Below are 15,593 nucleotides of genomic sequence, written 5' to 3' on the forward strand. Positions count from 1 at the left end.
GATATAGACTGTTTTTGAACATAAACTAAGTTTGGACAAAATATTACAAGATCCAAAGTTTGGACAAAGTCGGTTGCTCTGTTTTAGAGATATCGTGTTTCGAACTTTTAAGGAGGAGGTACGGGGCCGAAAAGTACCACACGAGTATTCGAACTTTATCAAGATACGCAGAAATATTACGAAATGCAAAGTTTGGACCAATGTACCATCCTGTTCGAGAGATGCCGTATGCCCCAGTCACTACACTTGGTGGCCATAGGGTCTTTAAAAGCTTTAGGACTATTGTCTCAGCAAGCAGTGACTTCTCCCTGAAAAACTTGTATTGATGCAATAAAAAAATCAAAACCATTCGAAAGTCGGGTTTAAACTGCACTTTACCGAAATTGTGTGGGAGGTACCTGAAGAAGTGAACCGATATAGTCCATATTCGAGCCTGAAATAGGCGTGGTAGAAATATTACGATGTGCAATGTATGGACCAAATCGGTAACTCCCTTCGAGAGTTATCGTACACGCTAATTTATTGAAAAGTTGTGAACCGTGGACCGATATGGCCCATCTTCCAACCTAAACTAAGTTTAAACAAAATATTACGATGCCCAAATTTTGGACCGAATCTGATGATCCTTTCTTCAGTTATTGTGCGCTCCAGCAGGAAAAGCAGACCGATGGTCATGGCTAAATCAATGGATTTCGTCCAAACATATGCTCAATTCCAATGAGTTTAAATTCACCTCAGATTTTTTCCGCATCCTTAGCCTTATTTGGGCCAAAACATTATCTTTCTTAAAGGTCATGGTCAGGGCATTATCACATGATTTTCTTAAGTGATTGTAAAGTATATCATTGATCTGATCGTGCTTGTCTTCGAAACGAAGTGAATTATGAGACAATATGCTTTGATCTCCCACGAACTAATAACTATCAGAACTCCAGTTTAGGTGGATGTGGTAAATTCTTTTTGGGTGTAATTTTTTTATTTGCAGGTGAGGCGAATTTATTATGGGGTGGGGTAAGTTTTTCTTTGGTGGGGGAGGGGGCAAGTTGCCCCCCCCAACTTGCACGAATTCGAGAAGAGTTTCACTGGCGAGTGAAATTCGAGCGAGTATTCGGAGCTCTGATAACTAAAATCAAATCAAAGTATGTATTGTTTAATGCAAGCTATAAAATAGTACGTTATCTTTAGTTCCTGTTATAATTTTTATATTATATTGCCCTTGTACTTTACAATTAAATCCTTAATAACGTAAACTGCACCTTCCTTATCAAGAGTTCGGACATTCGCGATGAACATTCGCCTATCATGCTTCGGCATTTCTTTGGCTTTTTCATAGTATTGTGTTTTTACTGTTGGCGGTTTACCAATCTAAAGCCTAAACCGACGACAACTCTAGGGCTCTCCGCTCCTATCCGCCGAATTTCCAAAATATGCTGTCCATGAGTACACAATCGGTAGCACTCTGCTATACTTCTCAAAGGTCAGGATTTAACTATGTATATGAAGAAATACCCAATACAATCTATCACCCAATTATTTTCATGAATTTTGAATATTAGAACAATTCAACTCAATCCCGATTTAATAATACTACTGTAAGTGTATTACTAGTCATTTGAACCACTGCACAGTTGTTCCATCCATTGGCCAAAAATAAAAAAGTGAATGTCAAATTTTTGGTACAACATCTGCCAACTCTAACAGCTATGTCATGTACCTATTTCAAAATATATTAGTTTTTGTTTCATTCGAACGCGTTCATCTTAAGAATATGTAGTTCGAAAAGTCAAAACATTTGACTAATAATTTTTGTATGGAGTACAACTTACAATTTACGTGCAGGTTAATATATTCAAAATATCGCGAAACTCATACGTATTGAATAATATTATATTGAATTTTTAAGGAGGAGGTAATAGCTTAATTTAAAAAAAATGTGTTTTAATGTGTTGTCGAATTTCAGTTAGCTGCCCAGAAAAAAATACATTACCAGGTAATGGCTTTATTTATAGTAGTAACTACTTTCAAATTGACCGTAAAAGTCATTATTTTTACATGGGGATGTCATAGGAAGGAAGTACTTCCTTAACATGTTCGCGGACGTGAATGCTATAGCATTCACTTCCAAAGTCAAGTGTTAGTCATTTACTTGTATACAATCGAATGTTTTTATACCCTCAGCCTTTAGGCTAGAAAGGGTATATGGTAATATTCAAAAAAGTTTTTCAATCGTTGAAGTTGAGGTTCACCATTTAATAAGTCGCGAACTGTTAATATATTTTATAAAATATGAATATATAAATAATAATTGAAGTGTTTTAGCCACGATCTCATAATATGGACCATAACAAATAATTTTCGTGGAAGTTGCGTTGGTGGTAATATTAAAAAATGGGTAAAAATGTGTTGAAGTTTACAAGTTTTTTTGTGTCCTTTCTTGATTTCTGGTCAAACCACGGAAAATTCAGACAAAAGCTCAAAGAAAGAATTGAAGAATATCCCTTGGGCAACATGGTTCTAATGTATGACTTTTCGATATATACACTGCATCCCCCTAAAATCGATGCTGACATTTTGAAGTTTTGAAAACTGGGTTTTTCGAATTTTTCTTATAAATAGTGGGTGCAACTAGATAATAACCCAAACTAGTTCATAGGATTGTAGAACTCGCGATTCCACGTCGTTCGATGTATATCTCATGAGTGTGCTCCGTATAGCTTCCTAGTAATAGGAGTCCAAAGGCGAAAATTTGGTGCGTAAATTTTCTGAAAAAACCTATTTTTTGGCTTTAAAATTTACAACTGTCGTACAGGTACCCCTGAACCCCGCGTGATTTTAGTTTTTTTACGTGCCGGATCTAATGAGCTCTTCCGCGGTCGAATCCATCCACTAAAACGCCGGATATAGATACCTTGAAAGTAGGAAAATCTGCAAAAATATATTTTGACAATTCCGCGAATTGAACCGCGATTTTCTTTGATTATTGTAATTTCATTATTACGCTCTACTACTTATTTCTATTGCTTATTTCTATTGCTTATCGCAAAAAGCAAATATACTTTCACGATGACTAATTACTTTTCTCGTAGAAGTTTAAGCAAAATACTTCAGGATTTGGATCGAAATTTAGCGAAATAATAGAATAACTCCCAACATTTATTTTTAAAATTTTTCGTATTTAACCAAAAATATATTTTTGAAATAATTTCCAACAATAAGTTTCCGTTCTTTGTTGTTGCTGTAATATGCAAGTTATAAACGCGATCTCACATTTTTCCACGCGTTGTCTAGATTCTGTACGTATTTTTAAATTATTTTTTTAGAGATTTTTTGGACTCTGATTTAGAATAAATAAAATTTATTCCAAGATTTCTTCAATATTTTTTGATTTTCCGCGAAAATAAAAATAAATTTAGCAACTATTTTAGCATCTACGGATAGATATCAAATGCTGCTAACGATTCATATATACATGTTCTTATTACAACACAATAGGAATTTTTAAATACTTTTTCTTTACAAGATAGTAAAACCGCATATAACTTTTGAGTGCAGCATCCAATTTTGTGAACGCGAACAGATTTGAAACCACGATTTTTTTTGTAACCCATGTACCAAAAATGGCGGATGTGCTCACCAAAAAAGTTTTTAATTTTTTTTCTATGTAATTGTAAAGGAAATTTGAAATTTACCATATACACTTTCATGAGGGCAAAATGTGCCTCATCGAAATAATGGTTTTATACCCCAAGTATGTTTGGACGAAATGTGTTTCAGACAATTTGGAGTTGATTTAGCAATGTCCGTCCGTCTGTCTGTCTGGCTAGTGCGCACGATAACTCTCGAACGGACGAACCGATTCGGTTCAAATTTTGGCTTTCGTAATATTTTGTCCAAACTTAGTTTAAGTTCGAAGATGAGCTATATCGGTCCACTCCTTCCGGTACCTCCCCCACAAAAGTTCCAAAATGTTCGGAAAATTTGTGGGCACGATAACTCTTGAAGGGAGTAACCGATTTGGTCCATACTTTGCACATCGTCAAATTTCTACCAGACTTAGATGAGGTTCCAACATGGACTCTATCGGCCCACTCCTTCGGGTACCTCCCACACAAAATTTCGGATAAGTTCAGTTTAGGACCTGCTCTTGAATCCCCCCATACGACGGTACAAGTTTCATCAGGGGCAAGTCCATACTTCCTGGGAAAATGGCCGGAAAGGTGCAAAAAGCCCCTATGACATATTGTGTAGTGGTTGGAGCGCAAGATAACTCTCGAACGGATCTGTCGATTCGGTTCAAAATTTGCCCTTCGTAATATTTTATCAAAACATAGTTTAAGTTCGAAGATGGGCTATATTGGTCCACACCTTCAGGTACCTTCCCCACAAAACTTCAAAAATTTTCAGAAAAATTTTGCGCACGATAACTCTTGAAGGGAGCGACCGATGTAATCCATACATTGCACATCCTAAAATATCTACCAGATATAGATCAGGTTCGAATATGAACTATATTTGTCTACACCTTCTGGTACCTCTCACACAAAATTTCGGATAAGTTCACTTTAAGACCTGCTCTCAACTCACTTTGATTTTTGTTGAAGCGATTTGCATTCGCTATCTCCATTACGACGGTAAAAGTTTTTTCAGGGGAAAGTCCATATTTCTTGGGAAAACAGCCCGAAAGGTTTAAAAAAACCCCTAAGTCACCATATGTGGCGGTCGTAGAGCACGATAACTCTCGAACTGTTAACCGATTTGGCCCAACATTTGGTCTTCGTCATATTATATCCAAACTTAGTTTCATGGGCAATACCGGTCCACAACTATCGTTACTTCTCCCCAATATTTAAAAAATGTCACTAAAATTCTGCCCTACAAAAGTTCAACATTTGTATCTTAGTGCAGTCAATTCCTAATCCACATTTTTGTCGGAAAGTTCAAATGTCCAAAAAGGGCCACAAAATTCTGAAAAACCTTAACTACATTCGATCTGTCCGGAGGTGAAAGTTTCGCTTCACATTGGCTGAGGGTATATATCTGTAGACAAAGCCGACTGACACTTTTTTACTTGTTGTGATTAATGTTCATAATACGACTAATTTCATAAATACCCATAATACAATAAATACAAAATTATAATAATATTAATAGGTAATCAATAAGAGAAGTCTCCCTTTTCCCATCTGGGATGTTTGTGGAATATTTATTATTATAGTTAATTAATAAATACAAAAAACTAATTTCAAAAAAATTTGGTGTAATTTTTTGCACATCTCTGAGTTTTTTTTGCGCTCGCAAACGTGATAAATATGTTTTAAGTGCATATTTAACCACATACCGGTAGTAGAAAAAAAGCTAAAAAGCATACGCTCTACTTTTAGAGCAATTGAGGTAAAATTATATTGAAATTCAACACTCCACAATTCTTTTGTTTTTTTCTTTTATTTCACTCTCTGCTGGTTTTGAACACACGAACTTCTGATTTGTAGCCACTAGACACTAGGCCAATCGTACCCAGCAAAAAATTGGTAAGCACATGTAAGTAAGCACCGTCGGCATGGGAGTTTTTTGTTCACAAAATTACGAAGATAGATTCACTTTGGCAGTTTTCTTGTGATGTGTGTTTACTTCTTATTTTTAAAGTAAGACCAGCTTAATCACAGATTTGTTGTTTTCAAATTTAAAAAAACAACAAGTTTTTAAAGTGGCTTTAGTTAAATTGATTTACTTTAGGGAAAGGCAGAGAAGACTAGAGTTTCGTCCAACGCCGCTTGGACTAATCAGTTTCCTAGTTTTTTGTATTGAAACAAAGAACTCTTCCCCAATTTTATGACGACTCGAGCTCAAGAATAAATGTGACCGACGAATTCGTTTAAATGCTAATTCGACAGAAACATTCAAAAACCCTCGTAGCCGCATATGCAAACCAAATTAACTACTCCCACTGTTACGCGTCTCCACAATGCAGAGAATCGTCATAATAATTTGTAACGCGGATGGGACAGCACGACACAAAACACATTTTCAACTGCCCATCCAAACCTACTCATCTAACTCCAGTGGATCTGTGGTTACATCGCGTCGAAGCAGCCACTTTCCTGGAACTGGAGATAGACCCAGAGCCAGATTGAACAAAGGAACGAACATACAAACAAAATAAAAAACACTGTTACAACAACAAAACTGTTCGTACGATTGGCCTAGTGTGTAGTGTGTTTGGCAACAAATCAAAAGTTCGTGAGTGAAAAAAAACTTCCATGCAGACGGTGAGCTTGGAACACACAACCCTAGGATTTATAGCCGGACACATTAGCTCTGTGCCAATTAGTAATTAAGGAAGTACAGTATTTTTGCTTACCTGCACATTCAAAAATTACACGACTTCCTGTGCAGAAATGGCCAAAATTCAAGAAGCTTAAATTCGCTTACCTGCCCAATAAGGCAGATATCTCTAAAGTTACTTACGTGCATATGATGTGCAGCTATAAGCAATGTTGAGATAATAAAGTGAGAGTCATTTCAACTTCGGTAGAGAAAATATTATATTTTTTATTTTGGATTATCTTTTCTTGTGCTGCCTTTGTATTGCATACTTCTTATCAATACAAAATCAGAGTGGTTACATTTTGCTTTTGTTTTAAGTTCGCAACAAAATTAAAAATTTTTCTTGTGTATGCAATTTCTACAACCAAATTAAAGTAAAATCACCAACATTTTGAGGCTTCTATGTCCAAAATGCAGCTATTGAATGTGCACTAAAACACAGTTTATTGAAAGAAATCTAGGGAATAGTTGTCTAAAAACTCATTTTTGGTCAGGAAACGCCAAAATGCAGTTATGAATGATGCAGGTAACCAGAAATTACTGTAGTTAGTTATGTGTAAGTCATTAAATATATGTACTGCCTGATAATTCAGGGTGTAATAAGCACTCATTACTCAGTAATGCATGAAGTAATGACATGTGCTTACCAAGTTTTTGCTGGGTGTATGCTTTCTTAGTGTATTTTGCAGTTCCTAAGGTTTAGTCATAATGACCATCTGATCCCACCTCGGGAATAATTTTCCAATGTTTCTAAGATTATTCAGTATTAATATCAGCTGCCATATAGTGCCAGACTTTAAATGGTGGGTTACAGACTAAAACTGCTCTAGAACATGGTTTCTATGGATATATTAGGGTATAACTCTGTTATCTGACCACGTACATTAATATAGTTAGCATCAATGGAGAGGTCAAGAAGTTTTCTTTCAAATAGGAATGCTATAAGATCTATATTCAAAATTTGTACCAATATTCATTAGTTAGTTTTTATGTTGTTTTGGAGATTATTTTGCTTCCCCATGCCTATTTTTGCATCATAAGATAATAGGTACGTTTGTTCACATCTGTTTTTAGTAGAATTTGCGTTTTTTTTTTTTTGCTTTTTATAAACTTAACCCAAAAAATTAAAACAACGTATTGAAAGCTCTTTAAGAATTTTATTTACAAAATGTTTTCTTATTTAATCTTTTTAACTAAATCCTGTGTATGTTCTAATATAATTAATGTATGCAAACATGGGAGTGTATATGGGCAAAACTGCCAATTATTTCATATTCCATTTCCAAAAAATTGAATTTTTTCTTTTCGCGCTACATTAACGATTTTTGGTACATAGGTTAAGAAAAAATTCCCCAGTACAAATCCGCTCGCGAGCAAATTTTTGGTTGTTGCGGACAAATGTTATCGCGGTTTTACTTCTGCTTTTAAGAAAAAATTATTATAAAAACGCTAATTATTTTATTGAGCACAATTGTCACTAAAAAGTTATCACGAAGTGACGTCATTAAGTAGATTGCATAATATTTGTAAAATGTTTCTTAGCATTCGCGGAATATACAAAAAATTGACAAAATTTTAAATGTAATCCGAATTTTTTGAAAATATAGGTCCATTTACCCGTCAAAAATTACAAAAAAGTAACAGTTTTAAATAAAGACTTCACGGGGAATCAAATGAGACCAAACTTATAATCATCGGGATAGTAGTTAGGATATTATAGCCAAAATAAGCACATATTTGTGTTGCAAAAAACTAATTTTGGTTTGGAATAATGGTTTTCACATGCATTCTAGAGTCGAAGATATTGGAAAAATTCTATTGGAGTACTTCTTTTATTTTTCTTGAAACTCCCAAATAAATGGGCGGATTTTGCTTTATCTACATTCACATAGAAGGTTTCCCATTGAGGAAAGTTATCGGGTTGTTGAAATAAATCATTAGACTTCTTAAACGGAAATATAATTCAAATAAACCGCTTTAACTTATATGCATTATTAAAATATGTGTAAATCGCGTAATTATCAAAATCGTTTTGTCCGCATATGATTTTCATGTACAGCAAGACCATATCTTTTAATTTGTATATATTTTTCGAAATATAATTTGGACGCTAAGATGTAGCATCGGCTGCATCTTAGCATTAAAAAACCTATAAAACATCGCTAATTTGCGCAAAGTTCATACAATTTCGTTCCGCAACCGGTTTTAGTGTCACCATGAAAATCTGCATCTATATATACCTATTTCAAAGCAATCAGTCAAGAACCGTGGATGTAGCATCACACACTATTTTTGGGATAAAATGAATGTAGTTCCCTTATCAGTGAAGTTTTTAAATTTCTGTTTCCGCAAAACGGAAGATGCTGCACTAGTTTTTTCATAGTAGTGCAAGCGGCCGACAGAATACGCGATAAAATGCGCGATATTTTCAAAAACAATATTAGGTGATTTTCCTACCTTGGAATTTCTCCTATCTCGCGTTTTAGTAGATGGATTTTAACGAATAATGATTTATTAGATCCGCAACGTAAAAATCCAAAATTTGCAATCATGCACGAGTAAATCGAATGCCAATTGTGCAAATTAGACCCGAAATATATGATTTTTAGAAATTTGTTCGCACAAAATTTTCGTATTTGGATACAGATTTCTCTGAAGCTGTGTAGGCTACATTCACGACACATATATCAAATAAATCAGAATCGTGAGTTCTTCATTCCTATATATGATTTTTTGAAAAACCTGTTTGCGGAACGAAATTAGAAGAAAATTTCAAAAAACACTTAAAATCTGGCTTCAAAATGTCAGCATCATTTAATGGTAGACGCAGATCAAATTTTGAGAAGTTATACACTAGTGAGATGATCCTTATTTAGTTGCCTTCTACTTTTACTTTAACGTAAAAATCGTGAAAAGTGTTGTTTAATCACAAATCGAGAGAAAACAAAAAAAGACACGTTGGCTTCAACCCATTTTTACCCATTTTTTAACATAAATATAGCCACAGCTTCCACGCAAATCAACTTTGAAGGCCAATATTTTTTGCCAAGTCTAAAAACATTTTATTTTATCCAAAAGCATGTAAATTGTACAATACACAACCACTATTCGCGGGTTATAAACGGGTAAACCTTGGCTTCAACGATGTTAAATTTTCAATAATATTGCCCATATATGTATGTAGGTGTTTGGGTTTTTGGTGTAATGAGACTATAAATACGCAATTTCGTACGTAGATTATCATTCAACTAGAAATGCTTTAAATATTTTATTCATAACTCAAATATGAGTTTATTTTCGTATGTATTTATTTATGTCTGTCGCGGTCCACAAATATAATCTGACCTCGACTTCAATTGCTTCTTCTGTTTCTTTCTTCTATTCTATTGAAGAAGCGATCTTTACAGGGCTTTACATTTATCAAAATAAATAACAATATTTGCTAGACTAAATAAACATAATTATGAATGCGATTATGATAGTGGACGTCCCTTCGCTGAGGGTTTGTGTGTATTTCAAAACACGTAACAAATTTGACTAGAAAGTTAACAGTAGACACTCTGTGGTGCCGACTTCATCTCAACAATAAAAATTAAATATTTTAACAAAATACAGTGCTATTAAAAGTAACGGCTTTATAGATTTGGTTTAAAACATAACAGACCATAAGATTTTGAAACAATATTCGCTGTTCGATTTGAATAATTTGATTATGCAATTAATTGTTAAGAAACTTCATTTTATCGCCATTTCCGTATAGAATATTAACTGATCTCCAAACGATTTGACAGCCTGTAATGACTATTGAATCTTAACCAAGGAGTGGCCGGCGGTGAAGATGGATTGGGATGGGATGTAAGATGAGTGTAATTTTTGGTGTATGTAAGTACTTGTCTTCTGAACAAAGTCTGATAAAGTAAGCTAAAAATAAATCAAAAATATATGTGTACATATGTTGGATTAAATGTAAAGTCAGGGTGAAGGTGGAAGTGTTCATCCCACTAATGGATGAAATCACATGTTATCAAATCACCATTAAAATTTCAGATACTGATTTGCATTGCACCGTTTCCATAATTTGAGTTAGGTTTCCAACATACCAATGCGATCAACCTGGGGTGATTTAGTATTTATTCTCAGTCGAAAATGCAGGCAAAGACGGCCAAACAATTTAGTCCGAAATTTTCCCAGCATCCTTCTTCCGTAGCGCCTTTTTCTGCTCGTCTCATTTTTTTCGGATAGTTTTTCGGATTACTTCGATCGCTGAGGTGTATTGGCATTTTGGCAAACTCCGGCCGATTTGTTCGAAATTTCTCCAATAATTGACTTTGTTCTGGTGTTAAATTTTTTAGTTTTTTGCCTAAAATGAGAAAAGAAACGCAACAATTAAACTTTTTAAATTTTGAACAATGTAAATATACACCCTAAGTTACATATATAGTATAACACCTGGTCTCCACTTTCACCCCGGGGAATGAATGACTTGGTACACTTCGGATAAAAGCTAAATTTTCCATCATCAGCTTTATTTGCGCTCATGCTCCCACTGAAGACAAGGACGAACAAACCAAAGACCTATTTTACGAGCGCTTTGAAGAAACATATGACCGTTGTCCTGGCCATGACATTAAAATTGTTCTGGGCGATTTTCATGCCAAAATTGGAAAGGAGATTCAGTCTCCGTAGTGAAACATCTGACAATAAAGTGAGGCTGATTAGCTTCGCAGCGGCAAAAAACATAGAAGTTAGCAGTACCAGATTTAAACATCTCCACATTCAGAAGTGTACTAGCTGTTCCAAAAACAAGAAATCAAATTCATCACGTTGTGATAGATGAAAGACATTCATCGAGCATGGACATCGTTGCAGCAAAGGTACGTACCCGGTTGAACATAGCAAATAAAGTACGAACATACACAACACGGAAGTTTGACATCGATAAGCTGCAATCACAACAGATAGCCAAAGCATATTCCACTCAACTGGCCCATATGCGTAATGAAAGCATTCCTCGTTCCGATAACAAAACAAAGCAGTGGCAATGTATTTTCCACTCCATGTAAATAGCCGCAGAAGTAGGGAGAAATTGAAAAACGGGAAAATTCTACCAAAGAGTGAAACATCAAAATGATGTATACCAAGCCATCATAACACATCGTCCTGCAAAAAAGCAAGGTAATGTGTTCTCAGGATATGGAACGAGCATTTTCCAAATGAGTGTATACCATCAGCCAATAATGAGGTGATGCAAAAAATGAAGAATAATAAGGCTGCCGGAGACGATGGCTTATCAGCCGAACTGTTCAAAACCGGAGCAAATAAGGTGTACGCATCGGGAAGAACGCGTACCCGATGATTGGAACCTGAGCATACTGTACCTTTCCGCAAGAAAGGAGATAAGAATGTGTGCTCTAAATATAGGGACATAAGTCTGCTCTATATTGCTCATAAGATGGTGTCAAGGATATTGTGTGAACGACTATAAGCTATAGACAACGAAATAACTGGGCCATAACAATGCGGCTTAAGACCGTTGACCAGATATTTACCTTGGGAATTTTGGAAAAGACCCAAGAAGTGCAGATCGACACTTACTTTTTGTCGATTATAAAACAGCCTTCGAAAGTGCCTTACGTTCAATGCTTACAAACTTTGTAAGATGTCTCTAACCGATACCCGTTCAACAGTTAAAAAAGGAATGAACCTCTCCGAACAGTTCAGTACCAAAAGAGGTTTCATACAAGGAGACAGCCTTTCGTGTGATCTCTTCAACACACTACTGGAAAAGGTTATACGAGATGCAAACATCAAAATAAATGGCACAATGTACACCTTGTTTATGCTGACGATATTAACATCATGGGCCGATGAGTAAAAGAAGTAACTCATGTCTTTAATAAGGTCGAAGGAAGGAATCTCATAAAGTGGATCTGGCAGTAAGCGGCAACAAGACCAAGCTGATTGATGGTTCATATAATTTTGAAGTAGGTAAAACTTCGTCTACCTCGAAACAAGCAGATCAAAAACGAAGTCTCACCTCGTCAAACCAAAATAACACTTTACAAAACACTGATACTACCCGTGCTAATATATGGTTCCGAAGCCTGCAGATAAGGCAGTACTTGGTGTAATGGAGAAACGGTTGACGGTGTATATCGACGTCGCACAGTGGTACAGAAACCGATTTTCCAAAATACCGATTTTTCGTCATCGCCAACTGTTAATTTCTACATGGGATTCGATAGTAAACATATTAAAACTAAGGAAACCAAAAAATTGTTTCCCAATTTTGAAAAAGACGTCATTTTTGAACATTTCTGGAGAAAGAAATATTTATTTCTCTAAAACTAAAACTAAAACTAAAACAGATTGTGTTCATGGTTTTATACCACCACTATGTGGGGAGGGTATTATAAGTTGGTTTTGGCCAAAAAGTTTGTAACGTATCGAAATAATGGTCGTAGACCAATACATATGTATATATATGTATGTATATATACCAAAATGAATGTCTCGACGAGCTGAGTCGATCTGGCTATGTGTGTCCGTCCGTCTGTCCGTCTTTCCATCTAAACCCTGTAATCGCAATTTTAATCCGATCGTCACCAAATTTTGGGTGTTGATGAAGGTCCCGGAGGTGAAGAAGCCTATTGATTTTGGTGACGGTCGGATATTATTCAGGGGTCGGAATGTGAATATGTGTAAGAAAAGGCCAACGTTTTATTTCAAATATCTCTCTTCTGTAAATGTATATCGAAAGCAAAACCTGGCAAGGAAAGTAGCAAATATCACCTTTACAACGATGTGAAGTAGGTTGTCATAGGTGGTCAAACAACAGAGATATCACAATAGTCTGTAATGCATTCCTTTTTCCATTTTTTGTGCAATCACACAACAGGTCGGAATATTGATCGGATCCTCATGAAATTTTGGATGTTGATTGGGGTCTCACAGAAAAAGAAGCATATTGATGGTTGGCGTACATCCCACTTTTCCATTTTTTATTTGAGTTGTACTGACGATGCACTTAAATGCGTTTCAACAAAATAGACCTGTATTAATGAAGACATTCAGAGCAAAGGCGCTAAGCCTTTGAATTTTACCGGTCAAAAGCTTATGCACAGGGGTAGTGTGTATTTTAACAAATGTTAATATGTTTGAAAATTTTGTTTAATTTGTTTATTGGTGTTTGATCTGTTTTAATAGATTGAAACATATCAAAAACTCAAAAACACTCATATGTTGATGCAAAATAAAAAATTCAAAATTTTGACTTTGACCTTGAATTTCTCTGCAACTACTAGACTGAATTTCGTCAGTAATGATGCATCGACAAGCTGAAAGTGTTCTCTGTTGAACAAAAAAATATGAAAATATCTATATCTGTTCAAAATGTACAGGGTTTTGACCATAAAAAAACGATTTTGAACCACTGTGCGTCGTATGACTCACGGCTATTCAAAGACATCAGTTGGATTAGCCATGTCAGCTAAAAAGGCGTATATATGGCTATAAACGCAGAACTAGAAGACCAAATCTTCGATGGATTAAACAAATGGAAGACGAGATCGAAAAACACTATATTCCAAATAGAGAGGAATGGAAATCTTTTCTTACATCGGTTTATAGGATGATCAATTTTCGCTCTTTTGCTAGTTTTACTATTAGAATAGATCTTAATATTTCATAAATGCTAAAAAAATCTGAAATATATTAAATCTTCGTTAACCTCAGATATTCTAAGCCAAAGACGGAGTACAATTAGTTACATTTTATACGAGTTGAATAGAAAAAATACCCGGTTCCTAGACTACAAATGTATACAAATATGGACGGTTACCTTCTATGGCATCACTAACTAAAGATGTCTCAACGGGATTCAACAGTTCCACACGGTCACACGCTCTACGAAACTCTGCAGACGTCATTAAACAATAACGAGGTGTCAAACAAAGAGGTCCCAAGACACGACGACGATTCTCCGCTGTCGCATCCATTTTTTTACGATTACATTCCGCTATACTCCAATCAGCCAGGCAGGTAAAAAGTGTCAGCTCTGAGCTTAGTTGTAGGGCTTCACGTTTTGCAATCATTTCCAATTCTTCAAAACGCAATTCGCTCATTTCCGGTTTGCTAAGGATCAGTTCGGCATGCATGTCGATCAGTTGTAGTGCATTGTGCAACAAGGCAACTCCATAATCTTCGGTTGTAAATGGATTCGGATTTGGGGCGGGTATCTGGGCAGAATTTGTGCTCGGAACTGTATTTGGATTGGCACTTGTTGAATTCATGACAGCCTGTTGGTGCGCTTTGCGTTTGCTTTTCTTCGAGGCCAACTCTTGTGTTGTTATCACAGAGCCGATCTGATGGGGATTGCTCGGGGTTACGCCCTGATAGAACCACAAAGCTCGAAACACGTCAATCACAGTTGCACTACTCAGCTGCAGATCCAATTCACGTATGCAATGTATAATCTAGGGAAGGCGAAAGAAAGTGTAAAAGAGGGAGAGAGAGAAATATTTGCAATAATTCGTATCGGAAACTTAGCATCAAATCTTATCATTTGAAATGGAACATACCAAATCGGGACAATTGTATCGATCAGCCAATTCAAGGATTTTCAATATGTGCAAATGATCACGATATTTGACAAATTTTGTTTCCAAAAATCGTATGACAAGTTCGAAATCATGTTTATCTACGTTTGAGATCTGAAAATGATTATCACCTTTGCGCCCGCTATTCGGACCGGCATGAATAAGTTTGGCCAATTCCACACTGTTCTCCAGTACGGCTTTTCGTTCGCAGCGTATCATGTAGCGGTCATCGCCATTGACGATAATGAAGTCAATGTAGGGACATGGAATTATGGGAACACCGGTCGAAACATTTGTGTGTGCCCTCATGAAATAGGGTGGCGCCGTAGGCGCATAGGCCACTGTACGGTTAGAATTATTAGCTGCAGCATTGCTACTACTATCACCACCTGCTCCACTATTGCTGCTGCCAGCTTTGTTCTTGCCATCTGTACTATTATCGGGATTGTGGTGGCCGTCGGAACCCAGACCAAATGGTAAAACCATTTTCACGTTTTTGAATGTTGGTTGGCTGAGTTAAATGATATTGTTGGAACTCAGGGGTGTGGGGTGTAAGTCTTGTGGACAATTGCTTTCTGGTGTGTTTAAACCGATTCAGCAATAGATCATCATCGAGGGCAGTGGTAATCGTTGGAATCTGTAAATAAAGAACAAAGATAGTAATTGTAGAAC

The 15,593-nt window shown here is 35.9% G+C and overlaps 1 protein-coding gene across 10 annotated transcripts in view; it reads right to left on the reverse strand.

The window, feature by feature from the left end:
* Positions 1-15,593, reverse strand: part of axed (BTB/POZ domain-containing protein axundead) — a 177,269-nt gene that overhangs the window by 80,545 nt on the left and 81,131 nt on the right. For 5 of the 10 annotated variants that reach the window (XR_012412670.1, XR_012412674.1, XR_012412673.1 and 2 more), the window contains exons 2-4: positions 14,904-15,558; positions 14,165-14,798; positions 10,425-10,684 (exon numbers count right to left, since the gene is read on the reverse strand). Coding sequence is in view for 4 of the 10 variants with exons in the window: in XM_073984202.1 (XP_073840303.1) it covers positions 10,461-10,684; positions 14,165-14,798; positions 14,904-15,407 (1,362 nt within the window). In the remaining 6 variants the exon portion in view is untranslated. Of the gene's footprint in view, positions 1-9,555; positions 10,246-10,357; positions 10,685-14,164; positions 14,799-14,903; positions 15,559-15,593 lie in introns of those variants that run through there. The other 5 variants (XM_073984202.1, XM_073984205.1, XM_073984204.1 and 2 more) reach the window with 2 other exon arrangements.

Source organism: Musca autumnalis, unplaced genomic scaffold (assembly GCF_047663935.1).
Source record: "Musca autumnalis isolate F117 unplaced genomic scaffold, ASM4766393v1 scaffold_4, whole genome shotgun sequence".
Lineage (NCBI taxonomy): Eukaryota > Metazoa > Arthropoda > Insecta > Diptera > Muscidae > Musca > Musca autumnalis.